Below are 17,682 nucleotides of genomic sequence, written 5' to 3'. Positions count from 1 at the left end.
ATTATTAAACTGTCCTTTTCCCCTTTATTACACCTTTAAGAGATTGTAATTTCCAAGATGTTATGATTTACATAAAAACATTTGCAGTTTTAACACCTTTGACAGGACTTTAGAAGGAAAACAAAAAAGCTGTCACGTTCAAAATGTCACATTTTTAAATTTTATTATATTATCAGTGATATTATATACCTTTCAATTGTTTTTAAAATACATTTTTATATTTATTTTTATTTTGATATATTATATAATTTTATTTTATCAAAATTAAATTTGACTATTTTCTCAAAAGTTGTTGAGAGTTTGCTTGACAAGTTGTTGTAATTTTACCTATAATTGTTTCCTGTCCTGTATCGACAGGGGGAGTTGCTGTCATTTGCGGAGCGGGCAGAGGAGGAGAGGTCAGCGCTTAATCCGGGTTTTAGAAGCATGTTTAGGGTGTGTAACTTGCAGTCCTCCCTCAACTTGTTGGAGGAGTTAAAGCAATGTCCCTCTCCTCTGTATCTTTCTCCCAAACCCATTCGCCCAAACTCAGGTTAGGCATCTCCTATCTATTCCATATGATCCAATTAATCAAATCAGTCGCACATGTGTAGATGTGTATATATGATGGCAGTATGTTTTCTTTGTTTCTGTAGCCCGTTCGTACCCATTGCTCCCTGCTGGTCTTGCATGGTTGTTCGCCACACGCTCTGTGTTTCTGTACCCAGAGCTTCTGCCACACTGTAGGCTGGATCCAGTCCTGCATCCCCCACGCAGCAAACATTATTACACCAAAGGAGAAGACGGGTACAAATGGCTTTGACTCAATTACAGGAGTACATTTTTTATGTTTTAATATACTGTATAAATAATTGCATTATTTATATATAGTATATCATAGTGCTGAGCGGTATACCGGTTCATACCGAATACCGGTGTTTATTTTTCTTATGATATGAATTTTTAAAATACCGCAATACCGGTGTTATTTAAATAACGTTCGGAACGCGACACTGTTTGAGAGGGGTCTCTTTTCACTATTGCATTGTGGCAAGAACACAGCTGTATGTGTTACCTATAGTCTTTGGTGTTACTAAGCGTGAAGGTTCTGAAGCTGTAGAACGTGATGACACAGAAGAACTCATCCACAATATGCACCGCCCCCTGCCATCAGCTCCCGCGTCTCACACTCACGAGCGCGACTTTAGCACTATATTTAGCCATTTTTAGACCCTTTTAGTGGCTTTTTCCCCATAGAATATACAAACTGACAAACCTAGCGACATTTTTGGATAAACCTTAGCTATGGTTCAGTTGGAAGATATCGCCAGTGCTGCCCCGCGAGCGTGAGGTCTGACTCTCCCGGCGCAGTGTCGCCTCTCTCTGCGTCTGTTCTGTGCAGCGAGCGTCAGAGAAGCACCGCATTCAGCTGGCCGTACCGCCGCAGACTCGTCAGTAAATGAGTACAAAACAGCGTTTCCAAGCACTTGCCGCTAACTGACTGTTTGGAATTATAAATATGAGAATAGTTGGTCTGTTAATATTATGCACTTTTTTTTTTTTGTTTATTTTTTAATTTGTTACTCAGATGCAGGCAGTGCGCTGCATAGCCGCTCTTTAGTGTAACGTTAGATGCATGTTGATTTTATCAGACGATGTCGCGATTATAAATGAGTGACTCCTGGTTAACATGTATTAATGAGTCGTGTTTAGTCACTATTTAGTGTGGAATTTTTCTACAATATTCGCTCATCATGACAGTAAAATAGGGCATTCTAAGTCAATCTACTGCAGTTTTTCCTCCCTCAATCAGTAGAAAATGTGGTTAACACCCGGTCATGCATGGAAAAAAAAAATACCATCATATACCGTGAAACCGGTATAATTTTGAAAAATACCGTGATATAAATTTTTGGTCATACCGCCCAGCACTAGTATATCATCTAGTGCAGGGATGGGCAACTTTGATATTGACGAGGGCCAGCATTTTTTCTCCTTTATACCAAGGGGCCAGATTACTAATCCACGTCCACACATTTTACACCGTTTTACTCAATTTCCTTTTTATTGAAGGAAATTAAAGTACAATTAATGTAATTTATTTTTAATAATTTAATAATTAAATTAATGCTAATTCAGAAGGGAAACTTTGTTGTCAGTTGACAGCAATATTACACCAAGAAGCCAATGTAAACATCTCAATTGCATTGTCTGTGTACAGAGGTCCTATTTTTTATTAGTGGCCTACATAACTTTCTCAAAACAACTTAAGAGGGCAGTTAAAAAGGCTTATTCAAAGCTTATTCAATAATATAACCGGGTATATGCATGATTTTTCAAATCAGATTTAAGACCTGCGCTTTACATTTCAGCCTTTAAACAATTTTTAAGAAAAGGAATGAGTCAAGTATTAATTTAAACAATTATTATCAATAGTAGCCTATATTAAATAACATATAAGTATTTTAGTATCTTAATTGTTAAGAGTTTTATAATGTATTAGCTTCTTGTCGATACACCGGTTCATATTTAAAAATATGTAGCAGAAACAGCAGAAGGGCTTAATGCAAATTCATTCGCCAGCAGGTTTTACTTTCGGAACTGCAGAAATATAGGTTTCCACGACAGTACACAAAGCAACGCAGCGCCTGACTTTTAAACGTGCAGCGCTCAAGTTTATTCCGTGAAATCACAGCCTTTTGAAGTTTAATAGATATATTAATCTACATAGCAATTCTTGTCTTTTCGTCCCCAAATTTGCGGCAACAACATAAACAAACATTACTGCGCATGCGCGCTTTTGTGGCCCTAACTTAACTTCCGGTAGACATCCAAATACAATCAATAACAACAGCTAAGTCCCTCTAGAGTAAATTATGTTTTGATAACAAGCAAAATATGTTTGCTGCGTAAATCAGATGGACTGAGATGCAGCGATAACTACTTGGACGGACTTATCAAAAATGCAAATTCATTCTCTGCCAGCAGGAGGCGCTTTAAAGCAGGAGAACTAGAGGTTCCCCAGGAAACAGCTGTTGATCTGTACGTTACACAAAGCAGCGCTGAGCTTACAAACGCTACTTTATCAGGCATATAACTTGCTAGATGAAATGAAAATGACATCGAGCATTTTCTAAAGACAGTTGTCCTTCAGAAATACAGTGATATAAAAACACCCGCGCCTCGTTTTGATTTTTAAACGTGCATTACGTGCTCATGTTTATTCAACGAAGCCATTTGGAAAATCAGTCCGTTTTGATATCGTGGCAGGTCGCCACACATAAATAAATGTATGTGAAACACATCCCACAGCACAACAACCTGAGCCCAACTTAATTACTCATCACTTTAACTTTAACTGTGTTTGTAGCCGGCGCCGTGCACTAACAAGACCGATAAACAAACACAGACCGGAAGTTAACTTCGGTCCAGGCGCGTGCGCCCGATGAAACGGAAAATAGTTCTATGAAAACATTTCTGTCATGCATTTGGCAAAAAGTTTTGTTGTGTGTGATGGCGATTTAAATAAAATAAAGCGCTTCCAAACATATGGGTATTCCCTTGAACTTGGTAAAACAATAATCTGTTTACCATCTTGACTGAAAAATACCGTTTCCCTAGTCAGTTTTTCATTTATTATGTTTACATTAGATTGCACGTCCTACTACGCTGAAATTAATACGGGGAGCGGCTGGAAAATAGCGACCTCTACTGGTTGGAGCTGGTATTAACAAACTTAAAGCAATCTCTTCGTGACTTACTTTTCAAATGTTTTAAAATTGATCATCCGATCCAGCGGCCGTACTAAAATACACTGCGGGCCGTATACGCCAGTTGCCCATCCCTGATCTAATGTCTCATATATTTCACTTTTTAAAAACGTGTACAAAAAAGTTTTGAAAAAAAAAAAAAAAATTATACTTTCTTTGAATTATGCACATTTCCCTTGGTTTTTCTACAATAGACAAAACGTATTTCTGTATCGAAGGTGGAAAAAAATGTATAGAGATTTTTCTGATGTCTGGGAATTAGTACTTTGTCTGAGAAGTTAGATTTCACCTTTTGCTTGCAAATGTCACACCAATAATACTGGAATTGGTCAGTGAAGGAAGAAATGTTAATATGGGCTTTTTGCTGAGTCTTGTTTCAAAACAAGCACTTTGTGGAGTTTGGACAACTGACACCACCTAGCAAACACTTAACGAAGCAGTGAGCCATGCCTTCGCCCAGTTTACCCTCTGCCTCTCTCTCGTCCCCTGCTCTCATCTCTCTACAGTCTCTTAGTCTTGGGGTTAAAGCACTTCGCTCAGACAGAGTTCCCATATCACCTGATGAGCCGCTATCTGATCCGGCCCAAGCGTCAGGAGCAGCTACGTGTGCGTGTGAAGGACATGGTGGCCCCCAGAGCGCCGCACAACATCATCAAGGTGATTTATCTGTTCATCTGCCTATCTTCATATACACTAGTATATGAATTGAGCCCTGATTGGTAGTGGACATTTGCTCCTTGGCTTCCCCAGTTTCTGTAAACTATCTATGATTTCAACACCTTCTGAAAGCACAAATTAAAATAATAATACTTAATCATGATGAATGGAGGTTAAAAGTTATGACAATGTAATGTTGTTTTTCTTAGTTTTACTGCCAGAATCGTGTGGTTCCTCCTTTGCCACTGATGTGCAGACCTGTGGTGCCTGGAGAGGAGCGCTCTCCTGTGGAGAGAGAGCAAGATGTCATGCCCAACTGGCTGAAGGTATCACTTCCTAGACCAGCGATCCTCAACCTACAAGGCCCCCTAGGTGGAGCTTCAAAGACAGTATTATCCAAACTGATATGTTCTGCTGGTACTTCTGATGTAATAAAAATAAACTGAACAATTTTAAAAAAAATTTAATGTTCTTTTTTAGCATTAACATTGTTAAAATAACAAAATTCAAATTAAGACTTATTGGGCCCCTCTGAATGTGGTTAAGAATCGCTGTCCTAGACTCTTTCACTAAAACCATTATAAAACATTTATATCTGTCTGATTTTAAGTACACTCCTGATGGTTTCAAATTTCTTTACAGAAAAGCTTGCCATACATCCATAGGACAGTTTGTCAGGGCAGTTTAAAGGTGACCTCCACCACCAAATTTCCTACCCTTGTCTTCCCGAAAGGAACATGCTACCAACAGTTCCTTCCTAAAGGCGTCACTCTGCGTCTGCACCCTTCACAGAGACCAATTCGCCCTTCACAGCCCAAATCTCGGCCTTTACGTGGTTTTGCCCCTCCTACTCTCGCACCACTGGCTAAAGCACCTCCATGTCCTACAAGTTCAGGAAATGTATTGACCAACGTGTCCACACCACTCCCAGCACATGGTGTAATATTATTAACCCAAGCGCCTAGCACTCCAATAAATGGGGTGTTCCCATTGGTTCAGCCCCCTTTGACCCCTGCCCATGGGACTGTCCCACTAAGCACATCTTGTCCTGTTAACTTCCAGTATGTCACTCCAGAATTGGGGGTTGGTAATCCAGCACACCCTCCTGCCAACTTGCCCCCTACTGCAGTCCAGAGACCCCCAAGTGACATCCCTCTACTTAGTACCGGGACAGTCAAGATGTATGGCATGCAGCAGACGTCCAGTAAACACAATAAACGGACCATGCCTAGAAAACTTGCTCCTTTGAGACCAGCCCCCCGGCTGCCCCAGCTCTTGCCCCTGTCCTCTGGGAATATGGGAAACGTAAGCAACCCTGCTGTCATTATGGATCAGCCAATATCCTTGAATGTCACACAGAATTTTCCATCAGATAATGTCTTGGTTATCAAAGCCCATGAAAATGCCGCCACACACAGACTGGTCACATCACCCTCTCAGGACATTGTCATACAGTTAGTCCCTGGGACACAGACCTTGGAAAACGCCTCAAATCCCTACATTGGAAAGACTAAACAGAGATCCGAATATGACTCTTTGCAAACCATGAAGGACGTCACTCCCATACAGCATAGTGTGGAAAATGGTCAAAGGAATGTCTTCTCTCCTCTGACAGCAGCACCAGCAGCAGACAGTTCTAAGTTTGTGTTGGTTCAAACAGTTTCATCTGCAGGTGTTCCTCAGTTTGTTCTTCTGCCCCAAGACTCCATCGTTCTGAACCAACCTGCTCCACTTCCTGCTGAAGGCGCACCAGTAAGTGTGTCCCAGCAAACTAACTGTTCTGACATTCCTACTAGCTCCATAGTCCTAAATGACAAAGGTAGGAATGAGGTGCCTTTAAACACCATAACACCAGCCACATCAATGCCAATTAGAGGAGAAGATGCTGGGGAAAGAAAGGAAGAGGATGAGGAAATGGTTGGTGACAGATGGGAAGAGGAAATGGCAGGTGCTTTATTTGGTAGTCCTCTCCTGGCACTCTCTGAGTCCTCCTGCAGCCCCGATTCCAGTTTGACCAGCACGGACAGTGGTGATGAAGCTTCCACAAGGGTGGAGACGGATACTGTAGAGTGTCCTCCTGTCCAATCCACCTCTGGCAGACAGGAAACACCAGGAGTGCACAAACACAGCACTGGAGATGGGAAGGAGCAACAGTCCAGCGGGGGAGAGAAACAGAGCAGTGGGAACGAGGAGGGACAGGGCGAGGAGAGAGAAGATGGGGGAAATGGAGAACGTGATGAAGATGAAGGCGAGAAGAACGGTGATGGAGAAGGTGGCAGGAAAACAGATGGGGATGGAAGTGGCGACAAAGGAAGGGAAGAGAAGGATGGAGATGGAGATGGAGAAAAAGATGGAGATGGAGAGAGGGATGAAGAAGAGGAGGATTTCGATGATCTCACACAGGATGAAGATGAAGAGGAAGTGATGTCATCAGCATCAGAGGAATCTGTGTTGTCTGTTCCAGAGCTTCAGGTTTGTCTAAATAAATTAAAACCAAATGACTAAAATTAGTCATTTTAAATGCTATAAGTGAATTTAGGCATCACAGCATTAGAATGTGCAGGATGAAAATACATATTCGTTTTGAAATTTGTGAGATTGTGTTTTCAAAGATTAGGTGAGTGTTAGATGACTACAAAGATTATAGATATCTAAAAAAAGATTAAATGTATGGAAGCAATTTCTACACTAGTTTTAATATGCAAATTAAAAACATATTTTAAAGCTTTATAAGTTGCAAAATGAAAATGTATTACCCAAATTGATTAGATATGTTCGATGGAACATGTTCAAGCAAAAACTGTAGCAAAATTATCATTTTATCGCTGTTTTTCCTAAATGTATTTAGAATTAGGGCTAGGACACTTGGGATTGCATTTTCATCGTGATACTACGTGATAATTGTAGTAAAATGCAATGAGAGTTTCAAAATGCATTCTGAACCAAAGGTGCAGCAAAAGGGTAGCAAAATGGTGATTTGGAATGGTGAATGGAGAATGTCTTTTATTTTTCTTAAATGCATTGACACTTACATATATGACGTTTCAATTGCATTTTCATTAAATACCCCATGATGAATATAGTTTAAGTCATTGTGGATTTGAAAATGCATTCCTAGCCAAGCACGCCCCCTAGCTGTCAATCATTACATCAAGGCGGGGCTCGGCAACAGGACGCACGATAGGTCAATATTCACCATTAACCAGACGCTTTTCACTTGCCTGAACATCTCTCACCATTTACGCTCGGATTGATGCACATAAGCAAACAGACAGTGCTATTCTACACTTATTTACTACCTTACCTTATATTTTATTACTCTTTTATTTTTAATCCGTAAAATAGCACGTGTTCCGTGGCACCTGAACAGGAACGTGCAGAGAGTTCCTCAGGGGCAGGGGCTCAAATGTAAAACAAATAAATAAATAAAATAAAAAAGGGCAGTGTGAAAAATAAAAAAAATTATAGGTCAAAAGTTTGGATACATCATTAATATTTTATATTTTTGCAACAAGTCACTTATGGTCATCAAGCCTGCATTTATTTGATCAAAATTTTAATATACTTTAAAATGCATTTTATGCAATGCTGATTTATTAGCAATTTTGGAAACCTGTCATACTTTTTTCAGGATTCTTTGATGAATAAAAAGTTAATTAAGAACAGCATTTATTTAAAATATAACTTTTTTAACAATATACACTACCATTCAAAAAATTGAGGTCAATATTTATTTATTTTTTTAAGAAATTAGTTTTTTATTCAACAAGGATTTGTTAAATTGATGATAGAAACCGTGATAGTAAAGATCGATATTGTTAGAAAACATCTCTATTTTGAATGAATGCTGTTCTTTTTAACTTTTTATTTATTTAACCCCAAAAAAGGATCACAGGTTCCAAAATAAATAAATAAAATTAAAATAAAAAGCAAAACATAAGCAGCACAACTGTTTCCAACATTGATAATAAATCAGCATATTAGAATGATTTCTGATGGACCATGCATTGAAGACTGGGGTAATGATGCTGAAAATTCAGCTTTGAATCACAGAAATAAATGATATTTTAAAGTATATTAAAATAGAAAAACGTTCTTTTAAATTGTAATATTTCACTATTACAGTTTTTCTGTATTTTTGATTAAATAAATGCAGGCTTGATGAGCATAAGACACTTTCATAATGCTGCATAATTATAAAAAATGGTAACATAATAAAGTTCTTTCATGTCACAATTTCACCAGCCTACACTTCACATAATAGGCCTGTAGGTGGCACTTGGGCTTCATTAAAGGGATACTCCAGCCCAAAATGCAAATTTGGTCATTAATCACTTACCCCCATGTGGATCCAAACCCGTAAAAGCTTTGTTCGTCCTCGGAACATAATTTAAAATATTTTGGATGAAAACCGGGAGGCTTGTGACTGTCCCATTGACTGCCAAGTAAATTACACTGTCAAGGCACAGAAAAGTATAAAAAAACATGGTCAAAATAGTCCATCTGCCATCAGTAGTTCAATCTGAATTTTATGAAGCGACGAGAATACTTATTGTACGCAAAGAAAATAAAAATAACGACATTTATTCAACAATTCGTCTCCTCTCTGTGTCAGCGTAGCGCCATTTTGAAAAGCATCCGATGGATGCAAAGTGCGTACGCTATTCTCTGTCATCAGTAACGCATGGATACGTTGTTTTCGTTCAAATCAAAGCTTAAATAAACGTACAATACGTATCCATGCGTTACTATGATAGTTTCATGAAATAGTAAACGGTGTAGGATATCATACATAAATATAAGTGAATTGAATAGCCTACTGATTATCATTATTGCGACTTTTGTTTTGTGCAGTGCTTTAACTTTTGTAGTCGTTCAGCATCTATTTTCTCAGCGATGTAGGCTAATTTGATTTATAAAATGAGACAAACTGCAGATACAGATCTCTCTACAAATGAACCTTATACACAAATGGGCATTGATGAATTATGTAATATTCTAAAATATATAATATATGGATTTTTAATTAAATCAACACACTAGCTTTGATTATTGATGAAAAAAGTTTAAAATATTGTTTGGTTTATTTTTTTCCTTCCTTCGACCCACTCACTGAAAGAACCATATATGGCTCGAGAGCCTATGGTTTCCGAACAGACTGGAAATGTGCACGCAACCCATAGCAATGCCTCAGATTTGACAGATATGTAAAAATAAACAGGAATTTTCTGACTTTTGAGCGATTAGTTAGTTTTGTACACGTTGTCATGTTAATTAGAATTCAAATGCATTTTGTTTTATTGACCACAATATCATTGATATTTGTCTGATATTTGTCTGAGAGGGGCACTTTTGAATAATTTTGAAAAATGCTAGACCCCCACTCCCACTGTGTAAGGTGGCAAATAGGTAAATAAGTGTAGAATAGCACTGTCTGTTTGCTTATGTGCATCAATCCGAGCGTAAATGGTGAGAGATGTTCAGGCAAGTGAAAAGCGTCTGGTTAATGGTGAATATTAACCTATCGCGCATCCTGTTGCCGAGCCCCGCCTTGATGTAATGATTGACAGCTAGGGGGCGTGCTTGGCTCGGAATCAGGCCCGACTCCACGGGGGGGCCAGGGTGGGCCTGGCCCACCCAATCAGAAGCTTGGCCCACCCTGGCCCCACACATAATAGCCAATCACAAAATTGTTGTGATATTCAACTGAGGTTCATATATTTTTTTCTTTTTCGTTTTCTTACCGCCCACACCCACATACGTGCTAATACTGTATTTTCATGCATCAGGGAGCCGCTATCAATATGCGCGGAATTGAAATCCTTTTGAATGAGAGCTCGCGCCTTTCACTTTCACTTTCGATTTGGCCATCACGCGTACAGTGCTCTGTGTAAAGGGAGAACATCTTACAAGATCAGATATTTGTCAATAAGCTAAGAATCTGTTGATGCATGGTCTTGTCAGTCTCAGTGGTGTAGTGCAGGGTATATTCAGGTATACGGCGTATCAGTCGGCTTTGCTTAGCCTATACCTACTTCTAAATACCCTCTGATGCGCATTCAGTGGTGCCTCGCATTAGCCAAAATAATGACAGTCCACCACATGATTTGCTAATCAAATCATCTGTGAATAAATGCAAATATTCCCTAAAAACACCCAGTAAAGACAGTGATGCGGTCAGGACGCGTCGGCTTCCGTTTAAATATGATTGATGATTGCGCCCGCGCCTGCTTTGTCCCGAGACAAGATGCTGACAGTTGCTGCTTCTTCAACAACAACAACTTCGAATGAAGACGTCAGCCAAAGTGAACACTCTTTAATAACAGAACCAGTGCATGAAATGTGACGGACACTCCGTTACGCATTACCGGCACTTTTATATTTTAATCTTTATCGCTCAGAGTCAGAGCGTCAGTATCAGGGTAATTAGAAATGATACTATAAAAATCAGACTACCCAGGAAGGGGCACCGTGAATTACCCCTCGTCTCGACAAATCATGTGAATGCAAGCAGAGTCGGTCTGGGGCGTGAGAGTCACGGGAGGCGCGCAAAGTGGCAAAATAATAATTAATTATTGATTTCTAATTTGAATCAGTACATTATAATATGAAAAGAAAAACCAAAAGGACCAGGTTTTTGCGATCAGATATTTTTTAAACCGGTAAACTCCTGTAAACTTTTCAGTCCAAGGAACTCGTTCAAACAGTAAGTTTAAAACAGCTCTAATACAGAGGAAACCCGACTGATTTCATCAGAGATTGCGGAGAGTCGTTTCAGCTTGTATTTGGCTTAAAAGCACGAGTGTTTTATAATGGATTTTTTTCACTATATATAAAAATTGTAAATGGTATGGGGAAGTGGGGGTTACATTTGCCCGTCACTGCATGGGAGAAACAGTCAGTCAAACATAGGAATATGCACAATTCTAGATATTTATTTATTTATTTTTTCCCAAATAGAGATCATATTCTCCTATGATTCTCAATAGACAACTAAACAAATAGCTTGTAATTTACTAGAGGTTCTGACAAAATGTTAATTGCTGCGGTCTATTTAATTTTTAAAATTTGAATTATGTATTGCAAAATTTGCACCTCTGTTGTGGCTAATATTAATTTAATAATTATCCTTACTCCGTGAAGTAGCAGAAGTTAAGTGAAAATGTGCAAATGGCCCATTTTGGGGTGAATTAAATACAAATGTCACTGTTTATAATATAAGGCATTCACCCTTTCACTTTAAAAAAAAATGGGGGCATAAAAGAGTAGCCCCCAACTCATAACCCCTGCCCACCTGGAGTATCACTTGGCCCACCCTTCATCTCGTATCTGGAGCCGGGCCTGCTCAGAATGCATTTTCAAATCCACAATGACTTAAACTATATTCATCGTGGGGTATTTAATGAAAATGCAATTGAAATGTCACACATGTAAGTGTCAATGCATTTAAGAAAAATAAAAGACATTCTCCATTCACCATTGCAAATCACCATTTTGCTACCCTTTTGCTGCACCTTTGGTTCAGAATGCATTTTGAAACTCTCATTGCATTTTGCTACAATTATCATGCGGTATCACGATGAAAATGCAATCCCAAGTGTCATACCCCCATGTCTAAATGCATTTAGGAAAAACCGCATTTAAATGATCATTTTGATACATTTTTGAAACTTGATACAGTCTAAGTTTTTGCTTAGACATGTTAAACATATCTAATCAATTTGGGTAATACCTTTTCGTTTTAATTTTGCAACTTATGAAGCTTTAAAATATCTTTTTAATTTGCATATTAAAACTAGTGTAGAAAATGGCACATTTAAATGATATAATTGAATTTTAATTTTGCACTAAATGTTGCACATATGTATGGGAAAATGTAAATTTAAATACAGAAATAAATGGCCATTTTACATATTGCATTGCCATTTTGCATATTACATTGCAAATTGAATTTTGCTACACATATGCTTCCATACAAATGAGCATGCACAATTAAATACACAATATATAACAGATACCAATAAATCGATCTATAACCGATTTGGTACTGATATATCGTGCATTCCTAAATAAGTATTATGCTTAAAAGCTTGAGTCATTGTATTCCATTTCTTTCTAGAGTTTTATTAAGTTGTTTCCTCTGTGTTCCCTCGGTAGGAGACAATGGAGAAGTTGACCTGGTTGGCATCAGAGAGGAGGTTGAGCAGAGAGGGAGACTCCGAGGAGGACAATTCTCCCACGTCCCCAACATCCCCCACCTCCCCAAACTCCCAAAACTCCCCTACATCCCAGAATTCGCAGGAGGAGAACTCAGAGGATGAGGACGATGGTGCAATGAAGGGTGATGAGATGGAAGCAGGGGAGGGTGAAGGTGGAAAGCTTCCTGAGGGAGAAGCGCTGCCCGGCGACGACCCTCCACAGATCAGTGGGAGAGGAGGGGGGCGTGGAAGAGGTCAGCCCAACATTTAACACCTGATTGTGTTGTTTTCAGGGATGTCAAGTTGGATTGAACCCTGGTTGGTTAATTTTTCAGTATGAATTGTTCAGTTGATTCAGTTTATTTACTCTTACAGGCCGTGGTCGCCCACCCCCACGTAGTCTGAAGCGTGGTCGACGTCAGGAACGAGGAAGTAAAGATGCCTCAAAGCTGCTCCTGTTATACGATGACCACATCTTGGACAACGATCCATTGAGAGAGAGCAAAGATATGGCTTTTGCCCAGGCTTATCTTAACAGGGTCAGACCACTTGGATCTTTGACTCACTAGTATCACCTTTATATCGATTAGAGAAACACTTAATTGTTTCTCTAATTAGTGAAAATGTTGTGAAAAATTAATTGTGCCTCTCTCATCTTCCTTCCATTTCTTTTGCTGCTGTAGGTGCGTGAAGCCTTGCAAGACATTCCTGGTAAGGTGGAGGAGTTTTTAGGGCTGCTTTATGAGTTTGACCAGGCAGGGGAGAGTCGCAGTGTTGTAGAGTTATTCTCCCAGCTGAAACTTCTGCTTAAAGACTGGCCTGAGCTCCTCAAGGACTTCGCTGCTTTCCTTTTGCCTGAGCAAGCTCTGGAGTGTGGACTGGTAATTACAATCATTTTATAGACAGAAAAATGAATTGTTCAGTTAAGTAAAGAAAACAAAACTGTATCTATATATTCGCTCTCCCATCCCCAGTTTGAGGAGCAGCAAGCCTTTGAGAGGAGTCGTCGGTTCCTACGTCAGTTGGAGATCAGTTTTGGGGAGAATCCGTCTCATTACCAGAAGATCGTGAGAGCGCTGCAGAGTGGAAGTCCTCTCAGTCCTGCTGGGATTGAAGAGGTATGTATAGATGGATTTGTGAATAAAATGAAAGATTTTCTGCATAGAGATATGTTAAATAAATATGACGTATGTTTTCATATTTAAAGAATTTGCCACTGACTGTTCAAACGTGAGTTTTGAGCAGTGTAGAGTAACGTTAGTGCTTGTTGTTTGTTGTTTCTCCGATCACAAATGCAGATATGGTAATGTTTACACGGCGCGATGCAGAGCGACGCGTAAAAAGACAGTATAAGTCATTATAATCAGTAATTATGTCCCCACTGGATGCAACACATGCCCCATTTGTAATGGGTTTTATTGTTTTTGTGTCGCCGCGCTGGGACACGGCATCACAATACGGTAAGGGGCGTAACATTTCTGTCTCACACTTGAGATATTCGGCCAATCACAACGCACTGGATTGTTGGCCAATCAGAGCACGCCTCACTTCTCAGAACGATGAGCTTTGTAAAAATCGGTGCGTTTCAGAAAGGCAGAGCTCAGAGGAGAAACAATAATGTACAGTATGTGGAAAATAATGTTTTTTTTAACCTTAAACTGCATAAACACATTGCATTACACCAAATAACGTTCTTTTTAGCAACGTCATGTGACCCCTTTAAAAAATAACACTAAAGATTACAAAAGATTCGTTTCTAATAAATGCTATACTTTTTGAACTTACTATTCATCACAGATTCCAGACAAAAATATCATGGTTATAAGAAGTAGTTTTAGAAGAAATGTTTCTTGAGCACCAAATCAGCTTATTAGAATGATTTCTGAAGTATCGTTGACACTGAGGACTAATGTAATTGCTGCTGAAAATTCAGCTTTGCCAACACAGGAATAAATTGCATTTTAAAATATATTCAAATAGAAAACAAACTGTTTTAAATTGTAATAGTTTGCAATTCAACCCCAAACATTACATCAAAATGTGCATGAAATGGCATTACTTGATACTATTCACTCGTTTTTTGTTTTTTGGACTGTTTATTGTTTTTGTTTTCCTAAATCCCATTATTTCTGCTTTTGTAACTCAGCTCAAAGCACAGATGGCCACCCTTCTTAAGGGCCACACGCACCTACAGGGAGAATTTTGGATGTTTTTTGATGAGATGCGTCCACCCCCAGTACGTCCTGGCCAGTTTGAAGAGGCGGTTTGGCCGGAGGACGTGGGCACTGGGACAGATGGAGAGGCAGGGATGAGTGTGGGCTCCAGAGTTGGTGTATGGGGAGGATTTGAGGAAGTCACTCTGCCTGATCTAGAGGAGGATGAAGAGTCCCACAAGATTCGACAGATCAGCAACAGGAGCAGGAGGAGGAAAGAAATGCGCACCCATGGCAACTACAAGGTATCTTCATTTTGTTCATCCCAGTCAATTCACAGTCGTTTTCCCCATTCTTGTTTAGTTTTTAATCTCATGTTTTTCTTCAGGACTGTGATTGGCCTGAGAAAGATTGCTCATGTCCTTGTCATGACTGTAGCCATGATGCCAAACATCGCAGGCATAAGAGAAAGGGATGCTTGCGTTGTCATGGCAACAAGGTGCTTGCTGTGTTTGTTTTGTGATTTGACATAACTTGTCTTGAAATGTGTTTTGATGGAGGCCATGTTTCCTTATTATGTGTGGTTTTTTTGTTTTGTTTTTGTTTTTTGTCATCAGGCCACTAATGGCTCTAAGGTACTGAAGAGTCGCGATTCTGTGTTTCCATCTGCCGATGCACAGTCTGACAGGGGAGGGGAAGAAAAGGAAGAGGAAAGAGGACCAGGGGAGGATGGAGAGGCTGGAGAGGCAGAGAAAGAGGTTAAAGATGAGACTGGCAGTGGAGCAAATAGTCCACATCATGGTAAAGCACAATTTCTTTAATTTCTCTAAATGTTTGTTACTTGTAGTTAGATTTTTAATGTTTACAATCAGCATTTACAGGCATTATTACAGAGTTCCTAAAGTTATTTTTGACTGTTTTATTTTTATATATATATATAAAAATAATATTTATTTATTTATTTTTAAGAACAATCTACTTTAAAAGAATTTAGTGTTCAAAAGTTTCGGGTCAGCTATTTTTGTTCAAAGAAATTAATGCTTTTATTCAGCGAAGATGCCTTAAATTGATCAAGAGTGACATTTATAATCTTAGAAAAGATTACTATTTCAAATAAATACTGTTCTTTTCAACTTTGTTCATTTAAAGAATCCTGAAAAAAATGTATCATGGTTTCCACAAAAATAAGCAGTACAACTGTTTTCAACATTGATAATAAGAAATGTTTCTAGAGCGCCAAATCAGTTATTCTGAAGAATCATGTGACACTGAAGACTAAAATAATAGCCGCTGAAAATTCAGCATTACTATTCCAGAAATAAAATTTAAAAAGTTATTTAAAATGGTAATATTTCACAATATTGTTTTTGCTGTAAAAAAATTAAAAATTCCCGTCGTCCCCAAAACTTTTGAATGGTAGTTTACATTATTGAGCAAATACTTTTTATTTGCTAACATTTAAATTAAATAATATATTGTTTTATGTATTACATGTAGTATAATATACATTTGTTTTAAAATGTAGGACTGTTCAGTATCATATTTACAGTGTACTGACTGGTTACTGGAAACAACAAAGATTAAAAAAAATCTTTACCTGACCTGCAGATGGTGATGGGCCTGTATGGGAAGGAGGAGAGAGACTCCCTTCCCCCATCCCAGAAGAGCAGAAAATACAGAACAAAGACGACTACGACAAGAAAACCGAAGAGGAGAGGCATCATACGACTGCACAGAAGCACAGTAGGGATGAAGAGGATTCATCTGAATCAGGAGAGAGAGATGCCACTCAGCAGAGCACACTGAGCCCAACCTTAGACACACCAGTGTGTGCCAAAAACATCTCCCTCACTCCCAGTGGAGAGAGGGTCATTCTCTGGACCAGGTGAGCACAGCCACAGATCGTGATGGATTTTTGAGCATCATCTGATGGTGCTTGTTTTACATGGCCCTCTTTTATCATCTGGTTTATAGGGAGGCCGATCGAGTGATCCTTACTGCCTGTCAACAGCAAGGAGCCAATCAGAGCACCTTTCAGGCTGTGTCAGAGCAGCTCGGCAACAAAACAGCCAGTGAGGTACCACAATTATTAAGTTATTAAGGTCTTTTTTTGCTTTACAGCATTCCTTTCTTTGCCTTTTTTAACATCAGTGTCTCTGCAGGTTTCAAGGAGGTTTCGGGACCTTATGCGTCTGTTCCATACATCAGCATCTCAGGCCAGCTCAGAGGATGAGGCTACTGAGCAGCAGTCAGCCACTGATGAGGAACAGGACTGAGCCCTGCAGTCATAAAGGATCAGACTTTTCTCCATCTGTATGAACTATTGACTTTGTGTGTTAAAACACGGATGCAGTTCTTCTAGTTGGAGACTAGTCATGCACAAACACCTGCCAAAGACGCATTTTAAGTATGGTGACAAAGGGTCGGAAGGTCTCTCTTTAACATGTGAAGTATAAATCCACTAAATATGAAGGTGTTATCTGACAAATGCTAAACACACAAATCCAACATACACAGTTATACCTGAAGAATTGTTGCACAAAAATGGCTCAGGTTCTGACAGGGCCTGGTTATTGAATTACCACTGGTGGGCAAGTTTTATAGCCCTTTGAGCACAAAATGAAATATTTGATTAGTCAAACGATGCTGGAAAAAAAACACTTTTTTTTGTTGTAAAGCACTAACCAGCAGATTCACACCAATATCGTTTCTAACAGATTGATTGTAAATTTTGAGAAAATATGAACATATTGGGGGGGCATGTACAGTATTTTTATATCAGGGTGATTTTGTTTTTATTTGGCTTCAGATGTTAGTTTTGTGAATGATGCACAAGTTGTTGGTAATCTGGAGAGACAATTAATAAAATGACTATTTATACTGAGTTTTGTGCAAGACTTAATATTACAAGTGTGTCTGTGTCTG

The 17,682-nt window shown here is 39.0% G+C and overlaps 1 protein-coding gene across 2 annotated transcripts in view; it reads left to right on the top strand.

Annotated features, from left to right (window-relative positions):
* gon4lb (gon-4 like b) overlaps positions 1-17,641 on the top strand; it is a 28,206-nt gene extending 10,565 nt beyond the window's left edge. The window contains exons 17-31 of one of the 2 annotated variants that reach the window (XM_058746329.1): positions 358-532; positions 636-786; positions 4,256-4,406; positions 4,616-4,732; positions 5,049-6,878; positions 12,564-12,858; positions 12,980-13,143; positions 13,288-13,485; positions 13,579-13,722; positions 14,751-15,062; positions 15,146-15,256; positions 15,375-15,558; positions 16,366-16,642; positions 16,732-16,834; positions 16,920-17,641. In XM_058746329.1, coding sequence (XP_058602312.1) covers positions 358-532; positions 636-786; positions 4,256-4,406; positions 4,616-4,732; positions 5,049-6,878; positions 12,564-12,858; positions 12,980-13,143; positions 13,288-13,485; positions 13,579-13,722; positions 14,751-15,062; positions 15,146-15,256; positions 15,375-15,558; positions 16,366-16,642; positions 16,732-16,834; positions 16,920-17,033 — 4,326 coding nt within the window. In that variant the 3' untranslated portion in view covers positions 17,034-17,641. The remainder of the gene's footprint in view (positions 1-357; positions 533-635; positions 787-4,255; positions 4,407-4,615; positions 4,733-5,048; positions 6,879-12,563; positions 12,859-12,979; positions 13,144-13,287; positions 13,486-13,578; positions 13,723-14,750; positions 15,063-15,145; positions 15,257-15,374; positions 15,559-16,365; positions 16,643-16,731; positions 16,835-16,919) is intronic. The other variant, XM_058746330.1, reaches the window with a different exon arrangement.
* The last annotated feature ends 41 nt before the right edge of the window (positions 17,642-17,682 follow it).

Source organism: Onychostoma macrolepis, chromosome 16 (genome assembly GCF_012432095.1).
Source record: "Onychostoma macrolepis isolate SWU-2019 chromosome 16, ASM1243209v1, whole genome shotgun sequence".
NCBI classification, from domain to species: domain Eukaryota; kingdom Metazoa; phylum Chordata; class Actinopteri; order Cypriniformes; family Cyprinidae; genus Onychostoma; species Onychostoma macrolepis.
The sequence above is the reverse complement of the archived record's forward strand: the minus strand, read 5'-3'. Positions and strand labels throughout refer to the sequence as shown.